At 40.1% G+C, this 15,294-nt stretch overlaps 1 protein-coding gene across 2 annotated transcripts; it reads right to left on the bottom strand.

Moving 5' to 3' along the window:
• Positions 1–2,093: 2,093 nt before the first annotated feature.
• Positions 2,094–14,967, bottom strand: txlna (taxilin alpha). Of its 2 annotated transcripts, none has more exons than XM_053489735.1 (11): positions 14,884–14,967; positions 12,333–12,505; positions 11,927–12,172; positions 9,988–10,079; positions 8,204–8,374; positions 6,670–6,864; positions 6,431–6,550; positions 4,719–4,793; positions 4,478–4,570; positions 4,262–4,357; positions 2,094–4,170 (listed from the first exon to the last, which is right to left on the bottom strand). In XM_053489735.1, the coding sequence occupies exons 2-11, from the start codon at positions 12,496–12,498 to the stop codon at positions 3,922–3,924; spliced, it is 1,503 nt and encodes a 500-aa protein (XP_053345710.1). In that variant the 5' UTR covers positions 12,499–12,505; positions 14,884–14,967; the 3' UTR covers positions 2,094–3,921. The 2 variants fall into 2 exon arrangements, with proteins under 2 accessions (XP_053345710.1, XP_053345711.1); XM_053489736.1 differs by having other exon boundaries at positions 14,895–14,949.
• Positions 14,968–15,294: the final 327 nt, after the last annotated feature.

Genomic DNA, 15,294 nt, shown 5'->3' on the forward strand with positions numbered 1-15,294 from the left:
AAATTAATATATATATATATATATATATATATATATATATATATATATATATATATATATATAATCACTTTGACTATTATTAAACGACGACTCAAGACTCATCTGTTTCTCCAGTACTTGGACTGGGGTGTACCTCACGTCATGCTCTAGTCCCCCTGTACACAGGATAAAGCGGGATAGACGATACGTGCATAAGTAAGATAATAAAATATAATGGCGGCACGGTGACTTAAGGTAATTTCAAGGGGAACTATTTTTACCAGAATGCATTAAATGTAAGGTGTGGCTCTGGTGGCTCTAGGTTGTTGATTATTGGATCTGAGTATCTGGGTTCAAGCCCTGTCGTTGGTGGGCTGTCACACCCTCTACTACCCAGACACTGCATGCAGTGCTGATCCCGGTGGAGAGACTTTAGTTTAAGATTTGTTAATGTTTGAGATTTAAAAAAACTTCGTAATTAGGTTCTTCTAACCAATTAACAAGTAAATCTAAGTATTTAGATATATGATGATTTAGGGGGTCGATGCTGAACAGCACTGAATGTGTTTACCAAAATAGGTGGTTATAAAATGGTTAAAAAATGTACATAAACAGTCAAGTCCGATCATATTTCTTTCCAGGTTTTCACTTAAAATATATTTTTTTCTCTATTTATCAACTGGCTAACACCAACCATGTTGTGATGCGTGGTGCTGGCACCATCATCATCGTAATGGTGCTTCTTAGGCCCAGTGATGAAGAGAAGGGTCAGAACTGATGGAAGGAAAATGTCACTACTTACTTGTTCTCTCATTATGCTGAAAAGAACCTGGTAGGAGGAAACTAGGATTTTTAAGAACTCAAAGACTTGAAGTGTAATTAATTACAACAAAACGTACTGAATGAATGGTCCGATCGCTCAATTAAATAAATGATAGGTTTTTGTGTCCAAAAATTTATTTTTTTTTATTCTTGCATTTAAAAGGATGCCAGAAAAAATGCAAATTAATTTTCCGGGTATATTTTAAACTCTGTTGGTGACGCTGTCAGCACGGTTGAGGCTGCTGTCTCCCCAGTCAGTGCTGTGCAGGTGTAAATGTGTTACAGCAGTTCATTTTTAACTACGGTGCGAGCAACAATGGACACCACACTTGTGATTTGTACAAAAAAAAGGGGAGCAGCGTACAGTGATTTATTTATTTTATTTTTTGTGGTCTGAGGGTGTACCCGGTGCCGAAACAACTCACAGAAGATGCAGAAGTGTTTGGGTATCTGCAAATAAAATTGAGACTCTAATGAAGATGAAAGTTTCTTAACGAGAATCATTACTGGTGATGAGACATAGATTCATCACTACGAGACTGAGAGTAAACGGCAGAGTATGGAACGTAAAGGTTCTCAGTCACAAACGAGAAAAAGGTCACAAAAAAATAAAATCAATCATCAGCTGGAAAATTCATCAATGCTCAGTTTTCTGGAATTTTTATCTTAAGGGCCAGAAGTATTGGAACCTTCAGGAAAAAGGTTCAACAATTAACAGAGCTCGTTACAGTGAGACGCTTATTGAAGAGCTTAAGCCTAAAATTTGGATTAAACACAATGCCATACACTTGTTCCCACACTGTCGACACTCTGCAAAAACCTAATCATTTTCATTAGACTTCCTGTTTGGTCCCCTGAAAGCAGCCCAAAGATTCGTTTTTGATAAAGAAATGAAAGTAGTGCATTCGTAGCTCGCAGCTCTGCCAGAAACGTTTTTTAATGAGGCAATACGAAAGCTTGTTGACAGAAGGACAACGTGTATTAAAAAGTAAGGAGATTATGTGGGAAAATTATGGATTTGTCTATTCTTAAAAAGTTAATTAAAATAAAATCTACAGCCGGAATGTGGATAATTTTTGACTCACCCTTGTACAAAAACAAACAAACAAACAAACAAACAAACAAACAAACAAACAAACAAACAAACAAAAAACTCTTAAAGTCATTCAACACTCGACATTATCGTGGTGTAGTGCGTTAAAAAAAACTCTCTATAATCAAATTGACATTCCAGTTTTGCAAATTTTTTAAAACAAAAAACAACAAAAGAATGAATTTCAGACTCCAGAATCTAATCTGTGTAATATCTTTAATTTTTAAACCATGTTTACAGGATGTGAAAAAACAAAAAAACTCAACAAAAACAAACCCAACATAAGATCTTTGGTACCTTCAATAACAGCAGTTAGGAGCCAGTGAAACACGGCACCAGGCTGCTATTGTGTAAAAGATGGAATGTAGATGGACAATATCCGGTGCGACTGATACTCGACGTGTGTGTGTGTGTGTGTGTGTGTGTGTGTGTAACCTCGAGCTGTTCAGATTAACGAAACAATCGGATTCATGATTTCGAAAGAAAATGGACGGCTGGTCATTATGATGTTACAGAATAACGTACATTTCTTAGTAACGTACATTCCTTTGTTAACACTCAGTCGAACAGACGGAGAAAATGAACGGCGCTGGGATTGCATAGAGTTTTAGAATCTCCTTATTTAAACTGTTTGTGCAGCAAACCGGATCTGGGTTGTAAAATTAACTATCAAATCTTATAGAGAGACAAACAGTGCAAGAGCGAAAACATAAGAGAAGTGTGGAACATCTGCTATAAGGAAATGTATTAATAAAGTGAGAGAGAGAGAGAGAGAGGAATAGTGTAGTAAACACGTTACACTCAGTGGTCATGTTCGAGTGCAGGCTCGCCTCTGGAATGATCTTATACTAGCATCTGAGGAGGCTCGTGCTAGCCTACGTGTAACTGGCGCTGATGTGGGAGAGCATTATATTATGAAATGTGGGAATTGAAAATGACTAAATTAAGGAGGTAAAAAATGTGACTTAATCTGTACTGCGATTCTGTAACTATCCAGATTTTATATATAAATATTAATATATATATATATATATCATAATGGAACTGCAACATTTTACCACCTCAGATTTGGGAGTCTGTGTAGTGATACATGATGTATTATTAATTATTATTTATTTATTTATTTATTCTCTCTTTGAACACAAAGATCTGTGGCGTGATAGGAATGCAAAAATTTTAAAAGTCCTCCATGACTCTGTGTGTGTGTGTATACACACTTATATAATCGTAAGGGGAAAATTAAGCTCAAATATAGCTGGACACAATGCAAAAGCTCGTTTATTTCCCCTTTTCTACATTTTTTGTTGTTTCAAATGGGAATCTGTTTCCGTAGCGACCGTCACCGAGCGCTCCTTCCAAAGCAGACATCGAGTAGTAGTATCTTGTGATATAAAAAATATATATATTGATTATATGATCTATTACATACATACGAGAACACTGGCTGATGTGTGCAGACCCTTAATAAAAATGTGTCTATAAATAAAAAAAAGAAGAAAAACAAAGACAAGCCGGATGATGATGATGATTTCTCTGCACTACACTTCCTGTTAATTCTGCAAGCAAGAATATGTAGCGAGCTCGAGCAGTTTTGACGTCTGTCTAAATTCTTCAGGGTTTTTTAAATTATTATTTATTAATTATTTTTTTTTATTCGGGTTTGAGCGGAGACGACTCGGATATAACTATGAAAAGGATAAGAGCACTCCAGGGTTAGTGTTCCAAAGCAGCAGCGGTGCTCAGTGCCTCTTAGCCGGGGATTTCTCACAAACAGGAAAGATTTGTAGTAACGGAGGTGAAAAGAAAAAAAAATACAAAATAATAATAATAATAAGGAATAAAGGGGTAAAAACACAGCATCTCAAAGGCACAATCTTCCCTGACAGAATGGAAAGCCCCCAAAAAAAAAACGTCCGAGAGAGACAGACGTCTCGGAGACGGAGAGCTGCTGGGGAGATTGCGAGTGGTCCGATCCCAGCGACGGCACCGTCACCTTTCAGTCCTGGGCCGGACGGCGGGCCTGTGGGTCACAGTGAAGCGCCGGTTTCCGGTTCCGGATCGGCCGCGTGGGCGGGGCTACCTTCGGCAGAGTCCGTGGTCTGTGGCTGCGGGGATCCCCGCGTCTCCGTCTCCGAGGCCTGGACGTCTGCGGGGCTGCTGAGGTCCTGGACCTTCTTGCTCAGCTCGTTTCGTTCGATCTGCAGCGCACGGCACAGCTTCTCCAACCTCTGCACCTTCACCTGCAGGCTCTCGAGCTCCTTATCTCGAAGGGTTTTCTGCAAAAGACAAAAAAAATTAATTATTTTGTTGTTTAAAAACAGAAGAAGTGTAAGAGCATGCCCAGGAAGCTGTAATTAAATCCAACACCTCCTCAGCCATCTCCAGCAGGGCTTTATTACTGCTCTCCCATCGGGACCTGTACATGGTCGTCTCTTTCTCCAGCTTCTTAATCTTCTTTGTCATCTAGAAGACAGAACACAGATCCAGACCGTAACCCGAATCCTGGCTGATATGCTAATAAGCTAATGCTTGTATGGATGCATGTTTTTGTTGTTATCGTACGGTATACACATACACACACACCTTCTCCATCTCCTGCTTGAAGGTTGTGAACACCTCGTTGCTTTTGGAAAGCGTGTTCTGAAACTCCTCAAACTTCTCTGTGTATAATGATAACTGGAAGAAGCGGACCGAACAGGGACAATCAGAATTATATAAAAGGAGTGAAAACAAACTTCCTAAAACTCTTCACAAAACACAGCAGGGAATTATTTCTTTTAAAAAAATTGTTTAGGTTCATGTTTTGGTTGCGTCTGATGCTCACCTGCTGTTTCAGATGAACTTCTTGTTGTTTCATGAGTTCATACATCCTCTGCGACTCTACCGCTTCTTTCAGCAACTGCAGACAGACACCAAATGAAATGAAACAATAAAAAATAGTAATAATAATAAAAATAATAATACAAACATAACTCCAATTCCGAAAAAAAAGTCTGAATAAAAACAGAATGCAATGATTTGCAAATCTCATAAACCTATAGTTTATTAAAAGTCAGTGTTTCCCCACACACTGGGATTTTTCAGATTCTTTTTTAACATCTGCCATTAATTAACCAGTAGCAGACACCTCTTGCGCTAGCAGAATAAACAAATACATGAGCGGTAGTGAGATAGCAGCGAACTGAGAGACGGTAAAGTCAGTGGATTCCGGCCCCTGAAAAAAAATTTAAAAAAAGAGTAACACAGTGAACGGGCTCTTCTTTAAAAAGCAAAAACACATGATGATTAACCCCCCTAAAACAGTGCGGATCTGAGCGGCACCACACAGCACTGGACCGATTTGGGAGGGGAAAAAAAACAAAAAAAAGGCTTACACAAAAGACCTGATTGGAAAACTAACAAGTCTTGGTTTACGAGTATCATGTATCACGCATGCGCTTCTTGTTTTGACGCCAAGTGTCATGTGATCACAACTAAGCAAACGTTTTTTCTCTCTCTTGCGCTGTGGAAATCGTGTGGGTGATCCGTTTTCCCTGCTGGGTCTTAGTACATGTCTCTTACTGGTATAAAAAGAGTGAAGGAAGGGTAACTGTGTAAGACGAGAAGGGAGAGAGGAGGGAATACTTTACTATACTTCAGCACTCAAACTGAAACACTTATCTGTCGGGATTTATTTTAACTTTTTTTAAGGTAAAATACAGGTTATTTTGTTTTATTTTTACTTTATTTTTCGTATTAATTATTTTTATGTGATTATTTTTTGGGCTGTGGAACAAATCATTTGAGTTTCCATTATTTCTTATGGGAAAATTTAATTTGGTTTATGAGTGTTTTGAAATATAAGCCCACTTCCGGAATGAATTATGCTCGTTATCCAAGGTTCTACTGTAATAGTCTTCGCAATTAAACATTGGGAAACATTATCTTGAAATTGTTTGACAGATTGGCCATCTTTACTTTTTTAGACTCTCTAATATGTTCTTTTTAAACTCATGTTACCCATTGGCGATTAACCTAATTAGTTAGACAATGTTCTTACAGCCCTTCCTTGTTAGTAAAAATAATTTTACCATTTATCACTAAATCCCACCAGCCAAGCATGGTTGGGAAGATTTTTTTTCTTTTTTTTCGTGGGTGTATGGGAGAGATTAACCCAAGAACTAAAGAAACAGTCGTCGTTTAAAGATTGGCTGAGACTCAGCAGTACGGACATCTAGAGGAAGTTCATTCCACCACCTACAGTAGATGCCAGAACAGAAACAAGTCTAGTTGCACATCTTCATCGATCTCTGAGAGATGGTGGGACCAGCCGAGCAGTACTGGAGAACCTGGGGAAACGTGGTGTGGCGCGAGGTGTAACTACAGTTGTGAGATAAGTGGGTGAATAAAATATGGGTTGAAAAGATTTGCAAAACGTTGCATTCTGTTTTTATGTGAATTTTAGACAGTGTCACAACTTCGGGGTTGTACACGAAAGAGAAAAAAACTAAGCCTATGATAAGAAATGTGTTTGAACTCTTCAAAACTAAAACTTACAAACTCTTTCTCCTTCTGGTGTCGGTCCTCTGAGTCTTTGAGCAGCGCCTGAGCCTGATGGAGCTTTGCGTCGACCAGCTGCTGCTGTAGATCTTTGTGCTTGAAAACCTTATCTATGTGCTGCAACAGAGAACAAAGGTGACACAGAGCCTGGAAATATCACATCATATTTATTAATATACATGTCTCAGTATCTCTTTTCTCCAGCCAGACTCTTTAACCCTTTATTCGGTGCTTACTTCCTCTCGGAGCTCGTACTGCTCAATGAGCTTCTTGAGCTTCTCTGCTAGCTCCATGTTCTCCTGCCGTAAGTTGGCGTTGCGCTCGTTGTGCTGCTCCATCTGCGCCTGGATGTCGTTCAACGTTAATTGAAAGTGGGAGGTCACTTCCTTTCTCTTCTCCTCCTCCTGCCGAGCACGCTGCACGCCGTCCTCCTGCCAGGACAACCGAAAAACAAAACGGTTCAGAGCGGAGATTCAAGATGTATGGATAAGGCAGTATACGGTTTTAAACAAACCAGATCCTGTTATCGGTACGCCACGCTACAACTCGACAAGAAAGAGGTTTCTAATACCAGAGTGTAAATGATACAGGACACTTCTACCTCATGACTAGGTTCATCTTATACATACGCTACTTATACATTATTAATGTCACTTATTATTAAAACTCAACCCCCTTCTATAATCCGGAAATCGCTGGTTCGAACCCCGGGTGATGCTGTTTCTCTCACAGCTGGAGGTCTAGAGAGAGCTGATTGGCCGAGCTCTCTCAGGGGGGAGGAATAAGAGGTACTTGCACTCCCACATTAATCACGGCTCTACAGCCAATCGGGGGCGTCTGTGAGCTCGCGTACGCGGAAGGAGCGGCTAGCGCTTTCCTCAGAGTGTGTCCAGGTCACTACACAATAATTTAATTTAATTCAATTTTATTTTATGACCAGATCACTACAAAATAATTAAATTTTATTTTATTTTTTGACCAGGTCACTACACAATAATTCTATTTAATTTTATTTTAGGACCAGGGTAACTACACAATAATTCAATAAAATTTTATTTTAGGACCAGGTCACTACACAATAATTTAAATCCATTTAATTAAATTTTATTTTATGACCAGGTCACTGGACAATACTTCAATTGAGTTCAATTAAATTTTATTTTAGGACCAATGGTCATTGTCGCAAAGCAGCTTTATTGGGACAAAAAGGGAAATAAATATAACTCGTAAACTTCTCAGAGACTCTGAATTTAGTTTAATAACCTGTGGCATTTGTTGGGAGGAAACATGACAATTTTTAGCTGATGGAGCTAATTCCTACAAATCACCAGTAACTCTGTACACTCAGATGCATCAAACATATCTGATCGAGTCACTCCAGGTGTCTGCCCTCTCAATTTCTTGTTTGTTTTTGCTGTTTTTCTTGGCTAACGCCATCAACACTTTTGGCAGGCTGGAGTCTACCATGCACAAATCTAGAAATCTATAAAGCTAGCTAGAGTTGGTAGGCTAATTTCGCGTCTACTTGTATGAGATACAGACCAGTGTAATTCAAAATCCTTTTTAACCCCTCTCTCACAGATGCACTGTGTATGTGTGATTGAGACGTCCTGCGCAGTCTCTAATAAAATCTTCTTTTATTATGACTTTTTAAAAATAGTTTCCACCACAAGAACAAAAAATAAATAAATAAATTGTACCTTATGTACACTTTATAAAAGATAAATGACTGTCTATAGGCTGGAGACATGTTTCGTAACGAGTGTGTACCTTTAGTGTGCGGTTGTGTCTCTGGAGTTCCCGGCACAGGCTCTCCAGCTTGCTGCGGGCCAGAATGGCCTTGCTGTGCTCGTTCCTCAGGTGGTCCTTTTCCTGGATCAGCTGGGCCTGCTTCTTCTGCAGAGCTCGCATCTGCTTCTGGGAGTTGCGATGCTCTTCGAGCTGAATAAGACAACCAGCCAGGTTAAGAAATGTAACTATTAGTCAAATAAATATTTAAATAAATGATTCTGATTCAGGCTGGTGGTGGTGTGGGGAATAAATGGGAAATGGTGTAGGAACAGGCCTAAACCTGTTGTTGTTTGCTCTATAGAATCATTAGGTAGGCGGCCTCCCCTTCTGCAGGCGTGCGAAGAGGCAGGGCCGCTAAAAAGGGTACGGCTGGTGAATTATCATCATTAATGGATCTGAAGATGTCTGAAAAGTGAAGAATGGCATGCGAGCGGGGTGATGTCATGTATCCCAGGGACTTTAAAGGCTAGAACAGAAGAACTGACTGCAGCTGTCGTGATAAAACTTTCAGCTAGAGCCAGCCCTCGCGACCCTGCCGCCTAAAAGGAAAGAAAAGGCCGCAGTGCTTCACGTTAAGGCCCTGCCAGACGTCAGGTAGACTCTGCGTCACGCCTGCGGCTGCACCCAAGTAGACCTGGGAGGAGCCAGTTGGCCAAGCCAGCGAGAGGAGCCGTTTTAGGGAGTATGCAGAAGCAGCTAAATACGCAGTCTCATTATCAGACCCACACGTGCACACCTTCACCATTTTATTCCACTTTTTTTTTCCTACCGTAAACCGTTTCTTTTCCCCTCCACATTTTATTTTTCCAAACAAAAATGATCCTCTTCCCGTAGGAGATATCCTCTTGCCGGCCTTATATACAAAGGCCACAATTTGCCTATCTAATAATGAATATTTCCATTTTGGTAATGCGACATTTACCAAAATGGAAATATTCATTATTAGATAGGCAAATTGTAGACATTTACATTTCGGTATGTGGCAGACAATCTTACACAGAACAGTAGTTTCCGTCATTAGATAGATCCTTACTTACTTACTAGGTACCATCAGTCAAACACTGACGCAAAGTTTTTATTTTTTTGCAGGAGGGGATAAACACGTGCTAAAAATCAGATACGTCTTTTTGATCGTTGTTTATAAAGATTGCCAGTGACTCAGCTGTATGAACATCTAGAGAAAGTTCCCTCTACCACCCAGGTGCCAGAACAGAAAAAGAAAGAAATTAAAAAATAATAAATAAAAAAAAAAGAGTCTAGATGCACGTCTTCACAAATTTAAACGCCATATATCGCTGACTCAATGTCTCACATTAATGATGACGATCATGTTCAGTAAAAATGACAATTACTATTATTATTGCTGTTAAAAATAAGTTTAATAGTCATGTTAAACCGTACCATGTGAGACAGGGTGAGTCTCTGGCTGTACTTCCTGCTATTGTTCTCCGTGTGCCCGTGCAAAACCTGATAAATAAAATCAATCAGCTAAACCGGCGGCGCTTTGCGTGCCAAGCCGAACGCCTCCGTACTGCAGTTTATTAACACAGACCCACGAGAGAACAAGGTCCAGGTCCTGCAGCTGCCCGGCGCGTCGGCCAAGATGAGGTCTTTAATGGCCTGATATCGCTATTAGTCCCACTACGACAGCGATACACACAATGTACACACAGTGCACTTACTGCTGTAATATCCTGCAAGCTGAGCACTCTGTATACCCGTGCTTGTATACACAATGTGTCTTAGGTATTTTCGAAACTTACCAGCTCGGCATACTTCTTGCACAGACCGCCGAGTTTTTCTTCAGGGGTGCTCAGAGTGTTCAGCGTCTGCATGAGCAGGGTTATTTCCTTACCTGTGAGAAGCAGACATGGAGAAGCACAAACTGCATAAACTGTTAAATTAAACGAACAGGAGTTGAAATCTTAAGTGCTTTTTTTACATTAGAGGGAAAGAAGGAAAGAAAAAAAAAATCGAGTGGTTATGAATTGTGGATCTTTGGTGTGCCGCATTGACTTCGATTGAATTATTACATTTATAACTGAGATACACCAGTCGATAAATATGTGCAAAGTGCACAAGCTTTGACTTGTGCGACAGAAACGCATTTTTATGGCATAACATTTTATTATTTCTCACTAATTTAGTCATGTCCAATTCCTCCCCGTCATTATAGGGCTTCCACATTAATCTTCTACTACTACTCAGTCAGGAGGGCCGAAGACTATCACGTGCTTCCTCCGAACCAGTGGCGGAGTAACACACTCGGAGGTCAGCGCTATCCGCTCCTTCCGCTTGCACGAGCTCACAGACGCCCCTGATTGGCTGTAGAGCCGTGATTAATGTGGGAACACTAAATACCTCTCATTCCTCACCTCTGAGAGCGTTCGGCCAATCAGCTCTCTCCAGACCTTTGACAGTGAGAGGTTACAGCCTCACCCGGGAATCGACCTTGCTCCAGATGATAGGATGAGCGGTTTAGCACTGCGCCACTCAGAGGCCTCTATAACGTTACATTATCAAACATAATTGCGCGTTAAAGCTTCCGATCGGTCTTCTTTCTCCAAACTATGTCAGCGAATTTGTCTCAAATGCGAGCTTAATACTTTGTAAAGCAAAGGTCGCAGCCCCCTAGATACGAACATTCAAGTTATAAGCTTTAAAAGGTACAAACACGTTTGCATGTTTTTCTTTGCTTAAGTGTCCTTTTACTAAACATCCAAAGCAAAATCGATTCTTTTTTAAAAAGTCCAATTTGTCTTTATATGTCTTAGCGTTAAACTGGCGACATTCATCTAAGGTATGACCTTTCATACAGAATGCGCAAGGTTTTGTGAAAGCACTGATAACTGATGCACCACTACTCTTTACTGTACTCAAGTCTTTATGATTTTCACTAACCTGTTTTACCCCAGTTGCAGAGCTGCTACCTCTTTTTCCTTCCCTTTTTTGCTTGAATCCTTGAGGAGATTTGTTGCAGTGTTTTTTTATCACTAGTCAAAACGTCCAGGTCTCCAAAAAGGTCTCCATGTATCAGTGAATATATCATATCAAACTGCATTAGAAAAAAAACGATATACAGTGGAACCTTGGATTACGAGCACAATTCTTTCCAGAAGCGAATTATCGTATTTCAAAGCACTCGTAAACCAAATCTAATTTTCTAAACAGTACACGCGTGCACGGATGTTGAATATACCAGTAAGAGACGGGCACCAAGACCCAGCAGAGGAAACGATTACCCACAATTCCGCCGCGCAGGAGAGAGAAAAAAAACATTGGCTTAGTTGTGATCACGTGACGCTCGGCGGCAAAACAAGAAGCGCATGCGTGATACATGATACTCGTCAACCAAGACTTGTTCGTCTTTCAAGTCAGAATTTATTTGAAATTTTTGCTTGTGAAACACTTACAAACCGCGTTACTCGCAATCCGAGGTTTCACTGTTTATATTTTACAGATCAGAAACGAGTGACCAGGCTGGTTTGAGGTAACAGAAAGGCAACTGTCACTCGAATAAACACTTTTTACAAACACGATGAGCTGTAAAGGATCTCAAAAAACAAAACCATGAGGTCACTCACTCCAGGAATCTAATGCTTCACTGGGCACAGACTCAACCTTTTTTTGATCCAAAAATAAAACTTCCTGCCAAACTAATAAACGTGGACTTTTTAGATTTGTTCCCTATAATCCACTTACCCAGGCCTTTAACCTTCTTTTTGTCCTGCAGCTTCTTCTGGTCCTTCTCTGCTCTGCTGCTGCCGTTCACTCTGGCGTTCCCCGACTTGCTGTCCTCTCTCTCCGCCAGCCCGTTGACCTCGGCGCCATCGGGTTGTCCGTTGGGTACGGCCGGGTCTTCGCTGCCGTCTGCCTGACAGTATGTGTTGAGGATGTCCTCCAGCTGTCTACTGAGCTCCTCGGCTACATCACAGGACCGGGATCCGGCTTCAGCCACAGAGAGCACAAGACAAGGAAAGTTACATACGGGACAGAGGACCAATTACTCACTTGCCATGTTAATCCCACAATGTTTTTAATCAAGAGAGAAATCAAATGTGACATGGATCTGGAGTTATTTAAAACCTTCGCAATAACAAATACTTACAGGCTTCGTCTGTTTCAGAGTGAACAGCCGGAGAGCTGTCAGTCAGCGTGTTCTGGTCCTTCGGGCTCTCTGCGCCTTCGGGAGTCGCCGGAGTCTCGGACGTGCCCTCTGCGCTGGACTCTCCGCTGTTGTCCGCCACCTGATCCTCAGTGTCCTGCCTCTTCATTATTCACCTGTGAACAAGCAACCCAAGATCAAATTCAAGTTTTAAATCATCATCATGTCACACTGCTGCCATTTAGCGTCTATGGGAGTCACGTGACAAAAGAACGAACAACTCGGAGTAGAAGAGTCATTCAGAAAGATTCGCTCAATTCTGTTCCCTGTACACAAACTACGGAGGTTTTGCAATGATTTGCGCATGCGCGCCCAGTAGAAATTAATCAAATCACTCTCAGAGACTACTCGTTCTTTTAAGTCACATTAAAGATTCGTTTAAAAAGAACAAATCGTTCATGAACGTCCCATCACGGGAACACTGTATAATACTGGTAACTAGACCAGTTTGATTAGCCGTGACCTCAGATATATAAACATTACGGTAAATATTCTATACCGAGCAGCGCAACAGAAACACATTCTTATGGTGTTGACAAATCCCTCCGATCTGCCGATTTTTTTCTCTCCAAACCCTGTGAACACATTATTCTCAAACAGACTCATTACACACGTTTACACCCGTCTCAAAACATCTAATATAGTTGACAAGCCACACTTTGGAGGCATCTGAGGTGGTAAAACATCACAGTTTCTTTATAATCCTACAGGTGGTGCGCTCTGATATATTTACACATTTTCATCCCATGTGGTAGGAGTGAATTATTATTTAAAGATGACATAACATAAGATACTCCTTTATTTGTCACACAGTGGGGAAATTTCTACGTTACAGCAGGAAAGAAAAATAGGGATGCACCGAAATGAAAATTCTGGGCCGAAAACGAAACCGAAATTTTTGGATGCACTTGGCCGAAAACCGATACCGAAACCGAAAATGGCTTCATTAAAAAACATGTTTAAAATATTTTCTTTTTGTTTGTATTAAAAAAATGTTGCATATTGCAACTTTGCTGTCCTCATCTGAAACTTTAAAGTGCTTCCAAACCGCCGACATACTCCGTGTTTGATGCGTAATGACAGCGCGAACGAGACGGGAGGATGGGAGACGCGTGGCGACAATTTCGGCTTTTATTTTTGGCGCTTTCTTACGTTTCGGCCGAAACCGATAATGCTATTTCGGCCGAAAATTTTCGGCGCATCCCTAAAGAAAAATATAGTGCACACATAAAGCAGTAACAGTACCGTGTAAAAATTTAAATTTAGTTTAGTAGCGAATAACATAATAGGGATAACTGCTGCTCAGTTAAAAAAAATTTGCCTTAATTTAATTAAGTTAGTTTTTTTTTTTTTAGTTATTTGTATTTGAGGTTAGTTTGTATTGTTTATATGCTGCGCTTGGTTATTAAGTGAGAAACTAATGTCATACGGAACGGGCTACATTTAAGTAATCATTAAAACTTTTTTATTTATTTAAACAAAATTAGAAGAATGTTATATCGAATCGGGATTCAATTTCAATCGAATCGTCACCTGGGTATCGTGATGTCGTATTGGGAGGTGATTCCTTTCCCTTAATACAAAGTATTTTAGAAAACAGAAAAAAGGGGGACGAGGGAGAAGAAAGTATTCGATTGGTTTCTTAAGAGGTGACGGGATTAAAAAAGTCAAGATTTAAACTAAAAGGAAGATGAGACCAGAAGGTGGCAGTAATACAACTAGATAAACAAGTAATAAAACCTATTTATTTAATCCATAACTGTATCCTTGAATTGTGTTCATGTCCTGAAAACTCCTTATCCCTCTTTTTTTATTAATTATAATACAGAATAAATACATTAACAGCTCATTAAAAAAAAAGTTAATGCATAAAAAGTGCTGAATAGTTTGTTTCATGATTCCTTCATTTTTTTCCTTTCAGTTTTACTTTACTTTCAATTTAGTGAAGATGCACCTTAATGACGTCAGAATGGGACTTCTAGGGACTTTTCGACGTCTATCAGCTACTTTCCCCTGAAAGTAATACGACAACCTGATCATTAGGTTAAACGAGAGGTTTTATATTTTAGGAAATAAAAGTAATGCGACACATTTAGAAAAATAACAACACGTCGCTCTTAAACATGCTAGTTATTAAACGTATATAATAGTGCACTGTTATTTAGGAGTCGGTTAATAATTTTCTCCTGTTTCTCAGAGTTTTTACTGTTTTTTAATTATTTACCCAATCCACATTTCTAATGTAAAGCTGACAAAACATACACACACACAAACACGCTAATATCTCCCTGACTGTTAGCTGCTAGCCTGCTAGCTTCCTGACAAACCCAACACGCTAACTAGTTTAGCCTGCTAGGTAGGTTAGCGAAGTTCCCAGGTTAAAACCAACCCAAAAAAACGCCCAAGAGTGTTAAATTGTTTTAACTGCACCCTCAGACTACATTAAAGCCCTCCTGCTCTTTCCTCACACTATAACACAGAGTATAAACCCTACCGGAATGTTACAGCGCTCACACAAGCCTTTGGAGATAGACTTGTTTCTTCTGCCAACGGACACCGGAAACAGAAAGAACAGCTGAACTCTGATTGGAGGTTGAAACTTCCGGTTTCCGCCGAAGCCGCTGCCGCACTGTGGAGGGAAAAGACGCGCCAAAGCAGAGAGTCTATACAAGTGCACTGGTCTCAGACCTGTGATTGTCTAGAATGAAAGACGCGCCAAAGCAAATATATATGAGTGCACTGGTCTCAGACCTGTGATTGTCTAGAATAAAAGACGCGCCGAACAAAAGTGTGTCTATCTGTGCACTGTTCTCAGACCTGTGATTGTACAGAATACAGAACAACGTTTGTTTCCCTGAAAAATTTATTTTCTTTCAAAAAATGTTTTTAAATAAAAAAATTTATT

Source organism: Clarias gariepinus, chromosome 28, assembly GCF_024256425.1.
Source record: "Clarias gariepinus isolate MV-2021 ecotype Netherlands chromosome 28, CGAR_prim_01v2, whole genome shotgun sequence".
NCBI lineage: Eukaryota > Metazoa > Chordata > Actinopteri > Siluriformes > Clariidae > Clarias > Clarias gariepinus.